This window comes from Taeniopygia guttata, chromosome 37, assembly GCF_048771995.1.
Source record: "Taeniopygia guttata chromosome 37, bTaeGut7.mat, whole genome shotgun sequence".
NCBI lineage: Eukaryota > Metazoa > Chordata > Aves > Passeriformes > Estrildidae > Taeniopygia > Taeniopygia guttata.
This window is the reverse complement of record NC_133062.1, coordinates 344949-362209: the sequence shown is the minus strand read 5'-3', so window position 1 is coordinate 362209 and position 17261 is coordinate 344949. Positions and strand designations below refer to the sequence as shown.

The window sequence follows — 17261 nt, the reverse complement described above, 5'->3', positions numbered from 1 at the left end:
GGGCTAACGAGGAGGTGGGCGGGGCTCTCGGGGGTGGGCGGGGCTTAAGGGGGGGGCTTGGGGATTTTGGGGGGATTTTGGGGGGATTTTGGGGGGGTTTGGGGGGATTTGGGGGGATTTTTGGGGGGATTTGGGGGGATTTTTGGGGGAATTTTTGGGGGGGTTTGGGGGGATTTTGCGGGGTTTTGGGGGTTTGGGGGCATTTTGGGCGAATTTTGGGGATTTTTGGAGGGATTTTGGTGGATTTTTGGGGGGATTTGGGGGGGGATTTTGGGGGGATTTGAGGGGGGTCTCAGGGCTGGGGCAAATTTTGGGGGGTTTAAGGTGGGACAATTTGGGGAGGGGTCTCAGGCACTGGCAGGGTAATTTGGGGAGGGAGGAGTCTCAGGGCAGGGAAGGGATTTAAGGTAATTTGGGGAGGGGTCTCAGGGCTATTTGGGATAATTTGGGGAGGGGTCTCAGGGCAGGGAGGGGGATTTGGGTCTGATTTTGGGCGGCAATTTGGGGAGGGGTCTCAGGAACAGGAAGAGGATTTGGGGATAATTTGGGGAGGGGTCTCGGGGACAGGAAGAGGATTTGGGGGATAATTTGGGGAGGGGTCTCAGGGCTATTTGGGTTAATTTGGGTCTGGGGTCTCAGGGCTCATTGGGGTAATTTGGGGAGGGGTCTCAGGGGCAGGAGGGGTCCCTGGGGTAATTTGGGTCTGGGGTCTCCGCGCTCGGCCCCTTGCGGAAGCGCAGGTGGGCCGGGGGCTCCCCGGGCCCCCCCCAGGGCTCGAAGCCCCCCGCCCCCGCCAGAGCCGCCGCGCGCGCCCGCAGCGCCCCCAGCTGGGCGGGGCGGAGGGAGGGAACCAACCTGCAATTTGGGGAGGGGGCGTCAGCGGGGTGGGGGAGGGGGGGTCCAGGGGGGAGTTTGGGTCTGGGGGCGTCAGTGGGGATAAGGTTCTAAGGGGGAATTCGGGTCTGGGGGCGTTAATGGGAGGAGGGGCTCTAAGGGGGGAATTTGGGTCTGGGGGCGTTAATGGGGATAAGGTTCTAAGGGGAAATTCGGGTCTGGGGGCGTTAATGGGGACGGGGCTCGGCAGGGGGAATTTGGGTCTGGGGGTTCCAAGGGATAATTTGGGTCTGGGGGCTCCAAGAGGGAGTTTGGGGAGGGGGTGTTAATGGGGAGGGGGCTGGGCCGGGGAAATTCGGGTCTGGGGGCGCTCGGGGTTAATTTGGGTCTGGGGGCGATAATGGGGCTCGGGTCTGCTCCGTGTTAATTTGGGTCTGGGGGTTCCCAAGGGGGAATTCGGGTCTGGGGGTTCCAAGAGGTAATTCGGGTCTGGGGGCGTCACCGGGGAGTGCGGGCAGGGGGTTCCAAGGGGTAATTTGGGTCTGGGGGCTTTAATGGGAGGAGGGGCTCCAAGGGGGTAATTTGGGTCTGGGGGCGTTAATGGGGAGGGGGCTGGACCGGGTTAATTTCGGTCTGGGGGTGTTAAAGGGGAGGGGGCTCCAAGGGGGAATCTGGGGAGGGGGCGTCAGGCGGGAGGGGGGATCCAACGGGGGGATTTGGAGAGGGGGCTCGGCCGGGGGAATTTGGGTCTGGGGGCGTCAGTCGGGATGGGGAATGCAACGGGGAATTTGGGGAGGGGGCGTCAGGCGGGATGGGGGAGCCAACGGGAGAATTCGGGTCTGGGGGCTCCAAGGGGTAATTTGGGGAGGGGGCGTCACCGGGGGAATTTACCCATTACACCGGGGGAATAACGCCCCCATTAACGTCTGGGGGCGTTAATGGGTCTGGGGGCTGCTCGGGGTTAATTTGGGTCTGGGGGTTCCCAAGGGGTAATTTGGGTCTGGGGGCTCCAAGAGGTAGTTTGGGTCTGGGGGCGTTAATGAGGAGGGGGCTCGGCCGGGGTAATTCGGGTCTGGGGACTCCAAGGGGGTAATTTGGGTCTGGGGGCGTCACCGGGGAATTCGGGTCTGGGGGCTGCAAGGGGGAATTTGGGGAGGGGGCGTTAATGGGGAGGGGGCTCCAAGGGGGAATTTGGGGCTGGGGGCGTTAATGGGGAGGGGGCTCTAAGGGGGAATTCGGGTCTGGGGGTTCCAAGGGCTAATTTGGGTCTGGGGGCGTCAGTTGGGATGGGGGAGCCAACGGGGGAATTTGGGGAGGGGGCTCGGCCGAGGGAATTCGGGTCTGGGGGCGTTAATGAGTCTGGGGGCTGGGTCGGGGTAATTTGGGTCTGGGGGCGTCACCGGGGAGTGCGGCAGGGGCTCCAAGGGGTAATTTGGGGAGGGGGCGTCACCGGGGAGTGCGGCAGGGGGGTCCAGGGGGGAGTTTGGGTCTGGGGGCGTTAATTTGGGTCTGGGGTCTCCAGGTTTAATTTGGGTCTGGGCGCGTTAATTTGGGTCTGGGGGCTCTCGGGGTTAATTTGGGTCTGGGGTCTCTAAGGTGTAATTTGGGTCTGGGGTCTCTCGGGGTTAATTTGGGTCTGGAGACTCTCGGCGTTAATTTGGGTCTGGGGGGGTTAATTTGGGTCTGGGGGCTGTACGGGTTAATTTGGGTCTGGGGGGGTTAATTTGGGTCTGGGGGGTTAATTTGGGTCTGGGGGCGTTAATTTGGGTCTGGGGTCTCCCGGTTAATTTGGGTCTGGGGGGGTTAATTTGGGTCTGGGGGCGCTCGGGTTAATTTGGGTCTGGGGGCGTTAATTTGGGTCTGGGGGCCGCTCGGGGTTAATTCGAGTCTGGGGGGGTTAATTTGGGTCTGGGGGCGTTAATTTGGGTCTGGGGGCGTTAATTTGGGTCTGGGGGCGTTAATTCGGGTCTGGGGTCTCCAGGTGTAATTTGGGTCTGGGGGCGTTAATGGGGTTAATTTGGGTCTGGGGGCGTTAATTTGGGTCTGGGGGCGTTAATTTGGGTCTGGGGGCGCTAATTTGGGTCTGGGGGCGTTAATTTGGGTCTGGGGGCGTTAATGGGGTTAATTTGGGTCTGGGGGCGCTAATTTGGGTCTGGGGGCGTTACTCACGTCGGCAGCTCCACCAACAGCGTCGCCCCCGGAGCCGCCAAAGCCGCGAGCGCGGGAGTGAGAGCGGGGAGGGACCTGAGACCCCAGACCCAATTCAGAGCGAGACCCCAGACCCAATTCACAGTGAGACCCCAGACCCAATTCACAGTGAGACCCCAGACCCAATTCAGAGTGAGACCCCAGACCCAATTCAGAGCGAGACCCCAGACCCAATTCGGGAGTGAGAGCGGGGAGGGACCTGCGACCCCAGACCAAATTCACGGTGAGACCCCAGACCCAATTCGGGACCCCAGACCCAATTCAGAGTGAGATCACAGACCCAATTCAGAGCGAGACCCCAGACCCAATTCGGGAGTGAGAGCGGGGAGGGACCTGCGACCCCAGACCAAATTCACGGTGAGACCCCAGACCCAATTCGGGACCCTCAAACCTCCCCCTGTGAGACCCCAGACCCAATTCAGAGTGAGAGCGGGGAGGGACCTGAGACCCCAGACCCAATTCACAGTGAGACCCCAGACCCAATTCAGAGTGAGACCCCAGACCCAATTCGGGAGTGAGAGCGGGGAGGGACCTGAGAGACCCCAGACCCAATTCAGAGTGAGACCCCAGACCCAATTCAGAGTGAGAGCGGGGAGGGACCTGAGACCCCAGACCCAATTCACGGTGAGACCCCAGACCCAATTCAGAGTGAGAGCGGGGAGGGACCTGAGACCCCAGACCCAATTCAGAGAGAGACCCCAGACCCAATTCGGGACCCCCAAACCCCCCCTGTGAGACCCCAGACCCAATTCAGAGTGAGAGCGGGGAGGGACCTGAGACCCCAGACCCAATTCAGGGTGAGACCCCAGACCTAATTCAGAGTGAGACCCCAGACCCAATTCGGGACCCCCAAACCTTCCCGTGAGACCCCAGACCCAATTCGGGACCCCTGTGAGACCCCATACCCAATTCGGGAGTGAGAGCGGGGAGGGACCTGTGAGACCCCAGACCCAAATTACACCTGTGAGACCCCAGACCCAATTCAGAGTGAGACCCCAGACCCAATTCAGAGTGAGAGCGGGGAGGGACCTGCGAGACCCCAGACCCAATTCGGGACCCCTGTGAGACCCCAGACCCAATTCAGAGTGAGAGCGGGGAGGGACCTGAGACCCCAGACCCAATTCACAGTGAGACCCCAGACCCAATTCGGGACCCCGTGAGACCCCAGACCCAAATTACACCTGTGAGACCCCAGACCCAATTCAGAGCGAGACCCCAGACCCAATTCGGGACCCCCAAACCTCCCCCCGCAGCGACCTATGAGACCCCAGACCCAATTCGAGGCTGTTTCGGGACCCCAAAATCGTCCCTCGGGACCCCCCCAGACGCCCCCAGACCCCCAAATCCTCCCCCGGGACCCCCAAATCTCCCCCCAGACCCCCCAAAAGCTCCCCCAAAACACCTCCGGGACCCCCAAATCCTCCCCCAGACCCCCCAAACCCCCCAAATCTCCCCCAAACCCCCCAAAACCTGCCCCAAGCCCCCCCAAACCTCCCCCAGCCCCCCCCAGGACCCCCAAAACCTTCCCCAAACCCTCCCAGATCCCCCAAAACCTCCCCCAGACCCCCCAAATCCCCCCCCAAACCCCCCCAGCCCCCCAAAGACCCCCCAAATCTCCTCCCAGACCCCCCAAATCACCCCCCGGGACCCCCAAACCTCCCCCCAGCCTCCCCCAAAATCCCCCCCAAACCCCCCAAATCTCCCCCCAAACCCCCCAAATCCTCCCCCAAATTCCCCAAAACCTTCCCCAAATCCCCCCCCAGACCCCCAAATCCCCCCCAGACCCCAAAATCCCCCCCAGACCCCCCAAATCTCCCCCCCAGGACCCCCCAAATCCCCCCCAAACCCCCCAAAAACCTCCCCCAGACACCCCCAAACCCCCCAAAACCTGCCCCAAATCCCCCCAAAATCTGCCCCAAGCCCCCCCAAACCCCCCCAAGCCCCCCCGGATCCCCCTAAACCTCCCCAGACACCCCCAAACCCCCCCAAATCCCCCAAATCCTCCCCCAAAACCCCCCAAAAACCTCCCCCAAAACCCCCCAACCCCCTCCAAAACCTCCCCCAGACCCCCCAAACGTTCCCCAGACCACCCCAGGACCCCCAAAACCTCCCCCAAACACCCCCAAAACTTCCCCCAAAAACCTCTCCCAGACCCCCCAAATCCTTCCCCGGGACCCCCAAAACCTCCCCCAAAACCTTTCCCAGACCCCCCAAAACCTCCCCCAGACACCCCCAGACCCTCCAAAACCATTCCCAGAGCCCCCAGACCCCAAAAACCTCCCCCTAGACCCCCCGTGACCCCCCAAAATCTCCCTCAGGACCCCCAGACCCCCCCAAACCTCCCCCAGACCCCCCAAATCTCCCCACAAACCCCCCCAAACTTCCCCCAAACCTCCCCCAGCCCCCCAAATCCCCCCCATGGGACCCCCAAAATCTCTCCCAAACCCCCCCATTCCCCTTGGGACCCCCCAAATCCCCCCCAGGACCCCTAAACCTCCCCCAGACCCCCAAAATCCCCCCCTTGGGCCCCCCGCCCACCTCCAGCCCAGCACCAGCAGTTGGCAGCGCCCCCCGAGGCGGGCGGGGGTCGCGGGGGGGTCCCCGAGGGGCAGAAAACGGATCCGGATCGGCAGCGGAGCCAACGGCCCTGGGGGGGAATTTGGGGGGTCCTGGGGGGTCCTGGGGGGGATTTGGGGGGTTTGGGGGAGATTTGGGGGGTCCGGGGGGGGATTTGGGGGGGATTTGGGGGGTCTGAGGGGAGATTTGGGGGGGATTTGGGGGAGATTTGGGGGGTTTGGGGGAGATTTGGGGGGTCCTGGGGGGGATTTGGGGGGATTTGGGGGGGATTTGGGGGGTCCTGGGGGAGATTTGGGGGGTCCTGGGGGACATTTGGGGGGTCTGGGGGGGGATTTGGGGGGTCTGGGGGGTCCTGGGGGGGATTTGGGGGGTCTGAGGGGAGATTTGGGGGGGATTTGGGGGGTCTGGGGGTCCTGGGGGGGATTTGGGGGGTCCTGGGGGGGATTTGGGGGGGATTTGGGGGGTCTTGGGGGGGATTTGGGGGGTCCTGGGGGGGATTTGGGGGGTCTGGGGAAGATTTGGGGGGGATTTGGGGGGGATTTGGGGGGTCCTGGGGGGGATCTGGGGGGTCCTGGGGGGGATTTGGGGGAGATTTGGGGGAAATTTGGGGGGTCCTGGGGGGGTTTTTGGGGGGTCACTCACCCAGTGGGTCGGAATCCTCACCGGGGGGGTCCCGGTCCCCATTTTGGGGGTCCCGGTCCCCATTTTGGGGGTCCCGCTCCCCATTTTGGGGGTCCCCATTTTGGGGGGGGTCCCCATTTTGGGGGGGGTCCCCATTTTGGGGGGGGTCCCCCCCCGTGAGCAGCTCCCGCAGCAGCTCCGTGACCGCGGCCAGGGACAGTTCGGTGGCGCTCTGGGGGGGTGGGGAGGGGTCCCTGAGAGACCCCCCCCAAAATAAACCCCCAAAAAAAAAACCCCAAAATAACCCCCAAAATAACCCCCCCAATGAGACCCCCCCCCAAAATAAACCCCCCCAAAAAAACCCGCCAAAATAAACCCAAAATAACCCCAAAATAACCCCAAATAACACCAAAATAACCCCAAAATAACCCCAAAATAACCCCAAATAACCCCCAAAAATGAGACCCCCCCAAAAACCCCCCCCAAAAAAACTCCCCCAAATAACCCCCAAAAAAACCCCAAATAACCCCAAATAACCCCCAAATAACCCCAAAATAACCCCCCAAATGAGACCCCCCCCAAAAAAACCCCCCAAATAACCCCCCAAATAACACCCCCAAAATGAGACCCCCCCCAAAAAAAAAACCCAAATAAAACCTCCCCAAAATAACCCCCAAATAACCCCCCCAAATGAGACCCCCCCCAAAAAAACCCCTCCCAAAAAAACTCCCCCAAATAACCCCCAAATAACCCCCAAATAACCCCAAAAAAACCCCCCAAAATAACACCCCCGTGAGAGACCCCTCCCCAAAATAAGCCCCCCAAAAAACCCCCAAATAACCCCCAAATAACCCCCAAATAACCCCCCCAAAATAAGCCCCCAAAATAAACCCCCCAAATGAGACCCCCCCAAAATAACCCCAAATAAACCCCCAAATAAACCCCCAAAATAACCCCCCGAATTAGACCCCCCCCAAAATAAACCCCCCCCAAAAAAACCCCAAATAACACCCAATGAGAGACCCCCCCCAAATAAACCCCAAATAACCCCCCCAAATGAGACCCCCCCCCAAAAAAACCCAAAAAAACTCCCCCAAATAAGCCCGAAAATAACCCCAAAGTAACCCCAAATAACCCCAAAATAACCCCCAAAATAACACCCCCGTGAGAGACCCCCCCCAAAATAAAATCCCCCCAAAAAAAACCCCAAATACCCCAAAAAACCCCAAAATAACTCCAAATAACCCCAAATAACCCCAAATAACCCCCAAAAAACCCCAAAATAACCCCCAAAAAACCCCAAATAACCCCAAATAACCCCAAATAACCCCAAAATAACCCCCAAATAACCCCCAAATAACCCCAAATATCCCCAAATAACCCCAAAAAAAAACCCAAATAACCCCCAAAAAACCCCAAAAAACTCCCAAATAACCCCAAATAACCCCAAATAACCCCCAAAAAACCCTAAATAAACCCCAAAAAAACCCCAAATAACCCCAAATAACCCCAAATAACCCCAAATAACCCCAAATAACCCCAAAATAACCCAAAATAACCCCAAATAACCCCAAATAACCCCAAAATAACCCCAAAAAACCCCAAAAAACCCCAAATAACCCAAAAAAAACCCCAAAAAACCCCAAAAAAACCCCAAATAACCCCAAATATCCCCAAATAACCCCAAAATAACCCCCCAATAACCCCAAATAACCCCCAAAAAAACCCAAAATAGACCCAAAATAACCCCAAATAACCCCAAAATAACCCCAAATAACCCCCCAAATAACCCCAAATAACCCCAAATAACCCCCAAATAACCCCAAAATAACCCAAAAAAAACCCCAAAAAAACCCCAAAAAAACCCAAAAAACCCCAAATAACCCCAAAAAAACCCCAAAAAAACCCCAAAATAACCCCCAAAAAACCCAAAAAACCAAAAAAAAACCCCCAAATAACCCCAAATAACCCCCAAAAAACCAAAAAACCCCAAAAAAACCCCCAAAAAAACCCCAAATCGTTCCCCCCGCCCCTCCCCCACCTGCGGTCGGTCCCGGTTCCCGCCGCCGCCGAGGCCGAAGGCGATGAACGGTCCGGTGGCGATGTCCCCCCAATAGGCGGGGGGGGACACCGAGTGCCCGTCCTGGGGGAACGGCGGCCGGTGACCCCCGGTGACACCCCGGTGACCCCCCCGGTGAACCCCCGGTGACCCTCCGGTATTCCCTGGTGTCCCCCCATGACCCCCCGGTGACCTCCGGTGACCCCCCCGGTATCCTCCGGTAACCCCCGGTGACCTCCGGTGACCCCCGGTATCCCCCAGTGACCTCCAGTGTCCTCCCATTACCCCCACGGTGACCTCCGGTAACTCGCTGTATCCTCCGGTGACCCCCCCGGTGACCCCCGGTGACCTTCGGTGACCCCCCCGGTGTCCCCCCATGACCACCCCGGTCAGCCCCGGTATCCTCCGGTGACACCCGGTGTCTCCCGGTAACCCCCGGTAACCCCCGGTGCCCCCTTGGTGTTCCCCGGTGACCTCCGGTGACGCCCGGTAAACCCCTGGTGACCCCCGGTGACCCCCGTTATCCCCCCGTTATCCCCCGTTATTCCCGTTATCTCCCGTTATTCCCGTTATCTCCCGTTATTCCCGTTATTCCCGTTATTCCCGTTATTCCCGTTTTCCCCGTTATTTCCCCGTTATCCCCTCGTTATCCCCCCGTTATTTCCCCCGTTATTCCCGTTATCCCCCCCCATTATTCCCCGTTATCTCTCGTTATTCCCGTTATTCCCGTCCCCCCCCGTTATTCCCCCGTTATTCCCCCGTTATTCCCCCGTTATCCCCCCGTTGTCTCCCCGTTATTTCCCCGTTATTTCCCCGTTATTCCCGTTATCTCTCGTTATTCCCGTTATTCCCGTTATCCCCCCCCCTTATTCCCGTTTTCCCCGTTATTCCCGTTTTTTCCCCGTTATATCCCCCCGTTATCCCCCCGTTATCCCCCCGTTATTCCCCCCCGTTATTCCCGTTTTTTCCCCGTTATTTCCCCGTTTTTTCCCCGTTATTTCCCCCCGTTATTCCCGTTATTCCCCCGTTATTTCCCCGTTATTTCCCCGTTATTTCCCCGTTTTTTCCCCGTTTTTTCCCCGTTTTTTCCCCGTTTTTTCCCCGTTATCCCCCGTTATTTCCCCGTTATCCCCCCGTTATCCCCCCCCCCGGTTTTCCCCCCGTTATTCCCCGTTATTTCCCCATTATTCCCGTTATTCCCGGTATTCCCGTTATTCCCGTTTTTTCCCCGTTATTTCCCCGTTATTTTCCCCGTTTTTTCCCCGTTATTCCCGTTATTCCCGTTATTCCCGTTATCCCCGTTTTTCCCCCCGTTATCCCCGGTACTCCCGTTATCTCCGGTGCACTCACGGCGCGGGGCCGGGGGTCGCTCAGCACCGTCGGGTTCGGGGTCGCTCCGCCCCCCCCGAAGGCGGTTCCGGTTTCCCGCCAGAGGCGGAACTCCTCCGGTGACACCGACGCGGCCTTGGGGACACCGGGGGGTTACCGGAGACACCGGGGGGATAACGGGGGGGCCGTGGGGACACCGGGAGAGGCGGCGGCGGCCCCCCGGTCCCCTCCGGGATTTACCGGGACATCCCCGCTGGTCCCGCCCCGTTCCCGGTGTTCCCCCGGTGTCCCCGTTATCCCGCCGGTGTCCCCTCCCCGTCCCCGCTGTCCCCACCCTGTCCCCGGTGTCCGTCCGGTATCCTCCCGGTGTTCCCTCCCCGGTGTCCCCCCGTTTTCCCCACCCCGTCCCCGTTATCCTCCCGGTGTCCCCTCCTTGTCCCCGTTATTCCCGTTATCCCGGCTGTCCCGCCGTTATCCCAGGGTGTCCCCCCGTTATCCCGGTTACCCCCGGCTGTCCCCGGTGTCCCCGTTATCCCCCCGGTGTTCCCTCCCCGGTGTCCCTCCCCGTTATCCCCGTTATTCCCCCGGTGTCCCTCCCCATCCCCACTGGCCCCTCCCCGGTGTTCCCCCGGTGTCCCATTATCCCGTTATCCCCCCGTTATCCCCCCGGTGTTCCTTCCCCTGTCCCCGTTATCCCCCCGGTGTCCCCGCCCCGTCCCGGCTGTGCCCCCGTTATCCCCCCAGTGCCCCCCCGGTATCCCCGTTATCCCGGCTGTCCTTTCGGTGTCCCCTCCCTGTCCCCGGTGTTCCCCCGGTGTTCCCTCCCCTGTCCCCGTTATCCCCCCGGTGTGTCCCCGTTATCCCCCCGTTATCCCCGGTGCCCCTCCGGTGTCTCCTCCCTGTCCCGGCCCCGTCCCCGGTATCCCCGTTATCCCGTTCTCCCGTTATCCCCGTTATCCCCGGTGTCCCCCCGGTGTTCCCTCCCCGTCCCCGTTATCCCCCCGTTATCCCCCCAGTGCCCCCGTTATCCCCGTTATCCCCCCGGTGTTCCCTCCCTTGCCCCCGTTATCCCGGCTGTCCCTCCGGTGTTCCTTTCCCTGTCCCCGTTATTCCCCCGGTGTGTCCCCGGTGTCCCCATTATCTCCCCGCTGTCCCCCCGGTATCCCGTTATCCCGGTTATCCCGGTGTCCCTCCGTTATCCAGACTGTCCTCCCGGTATTCCCGTTATCCCCGTTATCCCCCCAGTGTCCCGGTGTCCCCTCCCTGTCCCCGTTATCCATTATCCGTTATCCCGTTATCTCCGTTATCCCCGGTGTACCCGGTGTCCCTCCCCGGTATCCCCGTTATCCCGTTATCCCAGAGTGTCCCCCCGTTATCCCGGTTACCCCCGGCCGTCCCCGGTATCCCCCCGTTATCCTCCCCCGTTATCCCCCCGGTGTCCCCTCCCTGTCTCCATTATCCCCCCGGTGTTCCCTCGGTATCCCGTCATTCCCCCGGTGTCCCCTCCCCGTCCCCGGTGTTCCCTCCCGTCCCCGTTATTCCCCCGTTATCCCGTTATCCCGTTATCCCCCCGGTATCCCGCCGGTGTCCCCTCCCTGTCCCCGCTGTCCCCGCCCCGTCCCCGTTATCCCGGTTATCCCGTTATCCCCCGTTATCCCCTCCCCGTTTTCCCCCCGTTCCCCCCCCGTTATCCCCCCGTTATCCCCCCGTTATTCCCCCGTTATCCCCGTTATCCCCCCGTTATTCCTGTTATCCCCCCCCGTTATTCCCGTTATTCCCGTTATTTCTCCATTATTTCCCCGTTATTTCCCCGTTATCCCGTTATCCCGTTATCCCGTTCCCCCCCCGTTATTCCCGTTATATCCCCCCGTTATTCCCGTTATTCTCGTTTTTCCCCCGTTATTCCCGTTATTCCCGTTATTTCTCCATTATTTCCCCGTTATTTCCCCCGTTATTTCCCCGTTATTTCCCCGTTATCCCGTTATCCCCCGTTATTCCCGTTATCCCGTTATCCCCCCCGTTATCCCGTTATTCCCGTTCCCCCCCCCGTTATCCCGTTATCCGTTATTCCCCCGTTATTCCCGGTGCCGCCGTTACCCCGCGGGGCCGCAGCGCCATCTGCAGTTCCCAATCCGCCACCGCCGCGCGGGCCTCGAACCGGGCCCCGAACCGCCGCCGCAGCCTCCGGTCCCACCCCGGGGGTCCCGGTACCGGGCCCGGTTCGGCCTCCGGTACCGGCCCCGGGCCCGGTTCGGCTCCCGGCACCGGCAGCGCCCGTTCCCAACGCCGCAGCACCGCCTCCAGCGCGTCCCGGTCCCGGCACTGCGGGAGGGGCGGCCGGTACCGGACAGAACCGGAACCGGTACCGGAAAGAACCGGGACTCGGCTTCCGGTACCGGTACCGGATAGAACTGGGACTCTGAGTTCCGGTACCGGACAGAACCGGGATTCGGTACCGGACAGAACCGGGACTGTGAGTTCCGGTACCGGGCAGAACCGGGAACCGGTACCGGTACCGGGCAGCACCGGGACTGTGAGTTCTGGTACCGGACAGCACCGGGAGCCGGTACCGGGCAGAACCGGGACTCTGAGTTCCGGTACCGGAAAGAACCGGGACCCTGAGAGCCGGTACCGGACAGCACCGGAACCGGTACCGGACAGAACCGGGACCGGGACCGGGACCAGACAGCACCGGGATTCGGTACCGGGCAGAACCGGGACTCGGCTTCCGGTACCGGGCAGAACCGGGACCGGTACCGGGCAGAACCGGGAGTCTGAGTTCCGGTACCGGACAGAACCGGGAGCCGGTACCGGTACCGGGCAGCACCGGAACCGGTACCGGACAGCACCGGAACTCTGAGTTCCGGTACCGAGCAGCACCGGTACCGGTACCGGACAGCACCGGGACCCCCAGAGCCGGTACCGGGCAGAACCGGAACCGGTATCGGACAGAACCGGGACACTGAGAGCCGGTCCCGGCACTGCGGGAGGGGCGGCCGGTACCGGACAGAACCGGAACCGGTACCGGAAAGAACCGGGGCCGTGAGTTCCGGTACCGGACAGCACCGGGACCCCGAGATCTGGTACCGGACAGCACCGGGAGCCGGTACCGGGCAGAACCGGAACCGGTACCGGGCAGCACCGGGAGCCGCTACCGGTACCGGACAGCACCGGGACCCTCAGAGCCGGTACCGGGCAGAACCGGAACCGGTACCGACAGCACCGGGAACCGGTACCGGGCAGCACTGGGGCCGTGAGTTCCGGTACCGGGCAGCACCGGGACTCTGATTTCCGGTACCGGACAGCACCGGGACCCTCAGAGCCGGTACCGGACAGAACCGGGACTTGGCTTCCGGTACCGGACAGAACCGGGAGCCGGTACCGGTACCGGGCAGAACCGGGAACCGGTACCGGACAGCACCGGGACTCTGAGTTCCGGTCCCGGCACTGCGGGAGGGGCGGCCGGTACCGGGCAGAACCGGGACTCGGCTTCCGGTACCGGGACTCTGAGTTCCGGTACCGACAGCACCGGGACCCGGTACCGGGCAGCACCGGAACCGGTACCGGTACCGGACAGAACCGGCACTCTGAGTCCCGTACCGGCACTGCGGGAGGGGCGGCCGGTACCGGAAAGAACCGGAACCGGTACCGGACAGCACCGGGAGCCGGTACCGGACAGAACCGGAACCGGTACCGGTACCGGACAGCACCGGGACTCTGACTTCCGGTACCGGAAAGAACCGGACCCGGTACCGGACAGAACCTGGAGCCGGTACCGGTACCGGACAGCACCGGGACCTTCAGAGCCGGTACCGGGCAGCACCGGAACCGGTACCGACAGCACCGGGACTCGGTACCGGTACCGGACAGCACCGGGAGCCGGAACCGGAAAGAACCGGGAGCCGGTACCGGGCAGAACCGGGACACGGTACCGGTACCGGACAGCACCGGGAACCGGTACCGGTACCGGACAGAACCGGGAGCCGGTACCGGGCAGAACCGGAACCGGTACCGGTACCGGACAGCACCGGGACACGGTACCGACAGCACCGGGACCCCGAGAGCCGGCACCGGACAGCACCGGAGCCGGTACCGGACAGAACCGGGACCCTCAGAACCGGTACCGGACAGCACCGGGACCCGGTACCGGCCAGCCCCGCTCTCCCGGTATCCCCTGGTACCGATGACCCGGTACCGGTCAGTCCCGGTCAGTCCCGATTGGTCCCGGTGTTCCCGGTCAGTCCCGGTGCCCCTCCCCGGTCGGTTCCAGTGTCCCTCCCCGGTGTCCCTCCACAGTCAGTCCCGGTAAGTCCCGGTCAGTCCCGGGGTCCCTCCCCGGTTAGTCCCGGTGTTCCCGGTCAGTCCTGGTGTCCCTCCCCGCCCGGTCCCGGTGTCCCGCCCTGGTCGGTCCCGGTCAGTCCCGGTCAGTCCCGGTGTTCCCGGTAGGTCCCGGTGTTCCTCCCCAGTCAGTCCCGGTGTTCCGCCCTGGTCAGTCCCGGTGTTCCCGGTGTCCCTCCCCGGTTAGTCCCGGTCAGTCCCGGATCCCCGGTCCCGGTCGGTCCCGGTCAGTCCCGGTGTCCTGCCCCACCCGGTCCCGCCCCGCCCGGTCCCGGTGTCCCCGGTCGGTCCCGGTGTCCCTCCCCGGTCAGTCCCAGCCAGTCCCGGTCGGTCCCGTTGTCCTGCCCCGCTGCCCCGGTCGGTCCCGGTGTTCCCGGTGTCCCTCCCCAGTCAGTCCCGGTCGGTCCCGGTCGGTCCCGGTCGGTCCCGGTGTCCCTCCCCAGTCAGTCCCGGTCGGTCCCGGTCGGTCCCGGTCGGTCCCGGTGTTCCTTCCCAGTCAGTCCCGGTGTCCCTCCCCGGTCGGTCCCGGTGTTCCCGGTGTCCCTCCCCAGTCAGTCCTGGGGGGTCCCGGTCAGTCCCGGTGTCCCAGTCCCGGTTAATCCCGGTCAGTCCCGGTGACCCTCCCCGGTGACCCTCCCCGGTCAGTCCCGGTCGGTCCCGGATCCCCGGTCCCGGTCAGTCCCGGTCATTCCCGGTGTTCCCGGCGCCCCTCCCCGCCCGCTCCCGGTGTTCCCGGTGCCCGGTTCTGACCTTCATGAGGCGGAGATCGGCGGGTCCGTCCCAGTCCCGTTCCCGTTCCCGGTCCCGGGGCGGGTCCCGGTGCCGCTCGAGGCGGACCCAGCGGCGGAGCCGCGCGGCGGTACCGGAGAGCAGCGCCGCCGTTCCCGAGCGCAGCGACCCCGAACCGAACAGCTCCAACAGCGCCGCCGCGCGGGCTGATACCGGACACCGGCGGGGACCGGGGGTTAACGGGACACCGGGAGTTAACGGGGGTTAACGGAGAACCGGGGGGAATGGGGAAACCGGGGGAACCGGGGGAACCGGGGGAAGGGGGTTAATGGGGGTTAACGGGGGTTAACAGGGGCGTACCGGGGTATCAGGGACATCGGGACACCGGGGGAAACCGGGGCTAACGGAGAACCGGGGGAAAACGGGGTTTAACGGGGGGAACACGGGGAACGGGGGTTAACGGGGGGAACCGGAGAACCGGGGGGAACGGGGAAAACCGGGGGAAACCGGGGGTTAACGGGACATCAGGGTCAGCGGGACACCGGGAGGGAACCGGGGATTAACGGGGGCACCGGGACACCGGGACACCGGGGGGTTAACGGGGGTTAACGGGGGTTAACGGGGGGACGGAGGGAATGGGGGGAACGGGGTTAACGGGGGGAACCGGGACACCGGGACACCGGGGGGTTAACGAGGGTTAATGGGGGTTACCGGAGAACCAGGGGGTTAACGCGGGAACGGGGGGAACGGGGGTTAACGGGGGGAACCGGGACACCGGGGAGTTAATGGGCGGAACCGGGGGTTACCGGGGGAAACGGGGGGAAACCGGGACACCGGGGAACCGGGGGGAACCGGGAAATGGGGAAAATCGGGGAAACCGGGGGTTAACGGGGGATAACGGGGGTTAACGGGGGTAACGGGGGTAACGGGGAAACGGGGGGAACCGGGGTTAATGGGGGTTAACGGGGGAATGGGGGGAACGGGGGAATGGGGGAAAACCGGGGGGTAAACGGGGGAAACCGGGGGAAACCGGGGGAAAAGGGAAACCGGGTAAACCGGGGGGTTAACGGGGGTTAACGGGGAGAACCGGGGGTTAACAGGGAAAACCGGGGGGAACGGGGAAAACCGGGGGAAATCGGGGGTTAACGGGACATCACGGACAGTGGGACACCGGGAGGGAACCGGAGGGTTAACGGGGGAACCGGGGGTTAACGGGGGTTACTGGACAACCGGGGGGTTAACGGGGGGAACAGGGGGAACCGGAGAACCGGGGGAACCGGGGGAAATGGGGGAAATGGGGGAAACCGGGGGCTTAACGGGAGGTTAACGGGGGGTTAATGGGGGAACGGGGGTTAACGGGGGGAAACCGGGGCATCAGGGACATCGGGACACCGGGGGGTTAACGGGGGGAACCGGGGGGAATGGGGAAAACGGGGGAAACCCGGGGGTTAACGGGGGTTAACGGGGGAACCGGGGTTAACGGGGGAAACCGGGGGAAACGGGGCTAACGGGGTGGAAACGGGGGTTAACGGGACTTCAGGGACAGCGGGACACCGGGAGGGGCACCGGGGGGATACCGGGGGTTACCGGGGGGAAACCGGGACATCAGGGACACCGGGAGGGGCACCGGGAGCCCGGGAGGGGTCACCGGGACAGCAGAGGAGTCACCGGGAAGGGTACCGGGAGCCGGGGGGTCACCGGAAGGGGCACCGAGGGGAAACCGGAGGTTACCGGGGGTCACCGGGACACCGGGGGGTCACCGGAGGGGTCACCGGGACAGCAGAGGGGACCCCGGGAGGGTCACCGGGAGTCCGGGGGGTCACCGGGGGGTCACCGGGGTGTCACCGGGATCCGGTGTGCCGGTACCTGCGGGCCGGGGCCGCTCCGGTGCCTCCAGCGCCAGCAGCAGGAACAGCAACTGCCGCGCCACCGGCTCCGGGCTCCGCTCGGTCACGAACAGCTGCGGGAGCACCGGAGAGCTCCGCTGGCACCGGGACGGCACCGGAGAGCACCGGAAAGCACCGGGACGGCACCGGACAGCACCGGGACAGCACCGGGACAGCACCGGAGTGGGAGTTTCAGGCATCCCGGCGCTCTGCGGCCCCGCCATACCGATCCCGGTGCCCGGTCCCCCCCTCCCGGTGCCCGGTGTCCCTCCCGGTGTCCCTCCCGGTGTCCCTCCCGGTGCCGGTCCGTACGGTGATGTCGCGGGGCTCTCCCCGCCGGGCCCGCGCCGCCGTCATCAGCAGGTGCCGCCCCTCCGCCGCCCCCACCAACAGCACCGACGCCTCCGCCGCCGGTTCCGCCGGTACTGCGGGAACCGGGAGAGGAGCGGCGGTTACCGGGAGCACCGGGAGGGCGGCGGGAGGGGCGCGGGGGGCGCGGGGCTCACGGTGGAGGCGGAGATCGAGCGCCGGGGACAAACCCCACCAGCACACGGTGCCCGCCGCCTCCTCCAGCGCCGCCGCCATGGCGGAGCCGCACCGGGCCCGGTAACGGCCGCTGACCAATCAGCGGAGCCGCTCAGCGCCGCGCTGACCAATGAGCAGCGAGAGCGCCCGCGGGA

The 17261-nt window shown here is 63.4% G+C and overlaps 1 protein-coding gene across 2 annotated transcripts; it reads right to left on the bottom strand.

Moving 5' to 3' along the window:
- Positions 1-457: 457 nt before the first annotated feature.
- DNAAF3 (dynein axonemal assembly factor 3) lies at positions 458-17186 on the bottom strand. Of its 2 annotated transcripts, XM_072921563.1 has the most exons (11): positions 17088-17186; positions 16894-17006; positions 16562-16655; positions 14717-14901; positions 11726-11950; positions 9650-9763; positions 8282-8383; positions 6262-6472; positions 5581-5689; positions 3004-3078; positions 462-855 (listed from the first exon to the last, which is right to left on the bottom strand). In XM_072921563.1, the coding sequence occupies exons 1-11, from the start codon at positions 17164-17166 to the stop codon at positions 669-671; spliced, it is 1494 nt and encodes a 497-aa protein (XP_072777664.1). In that variant the 5' UTR covers positions 17167-17186; the 3' UTR covers positions 462-668. The 2 variants fall into 2 exon arrangements, with proteins under 2 accessions (XP_072777665.1, XP_072777664.1); XM_072921564.1 differs by lacking the exon at positions 3004-3078 and having other exon boundaries at positions 458-855.
- Positions 17187-17261: the final 75 nt, after the last annotated feature.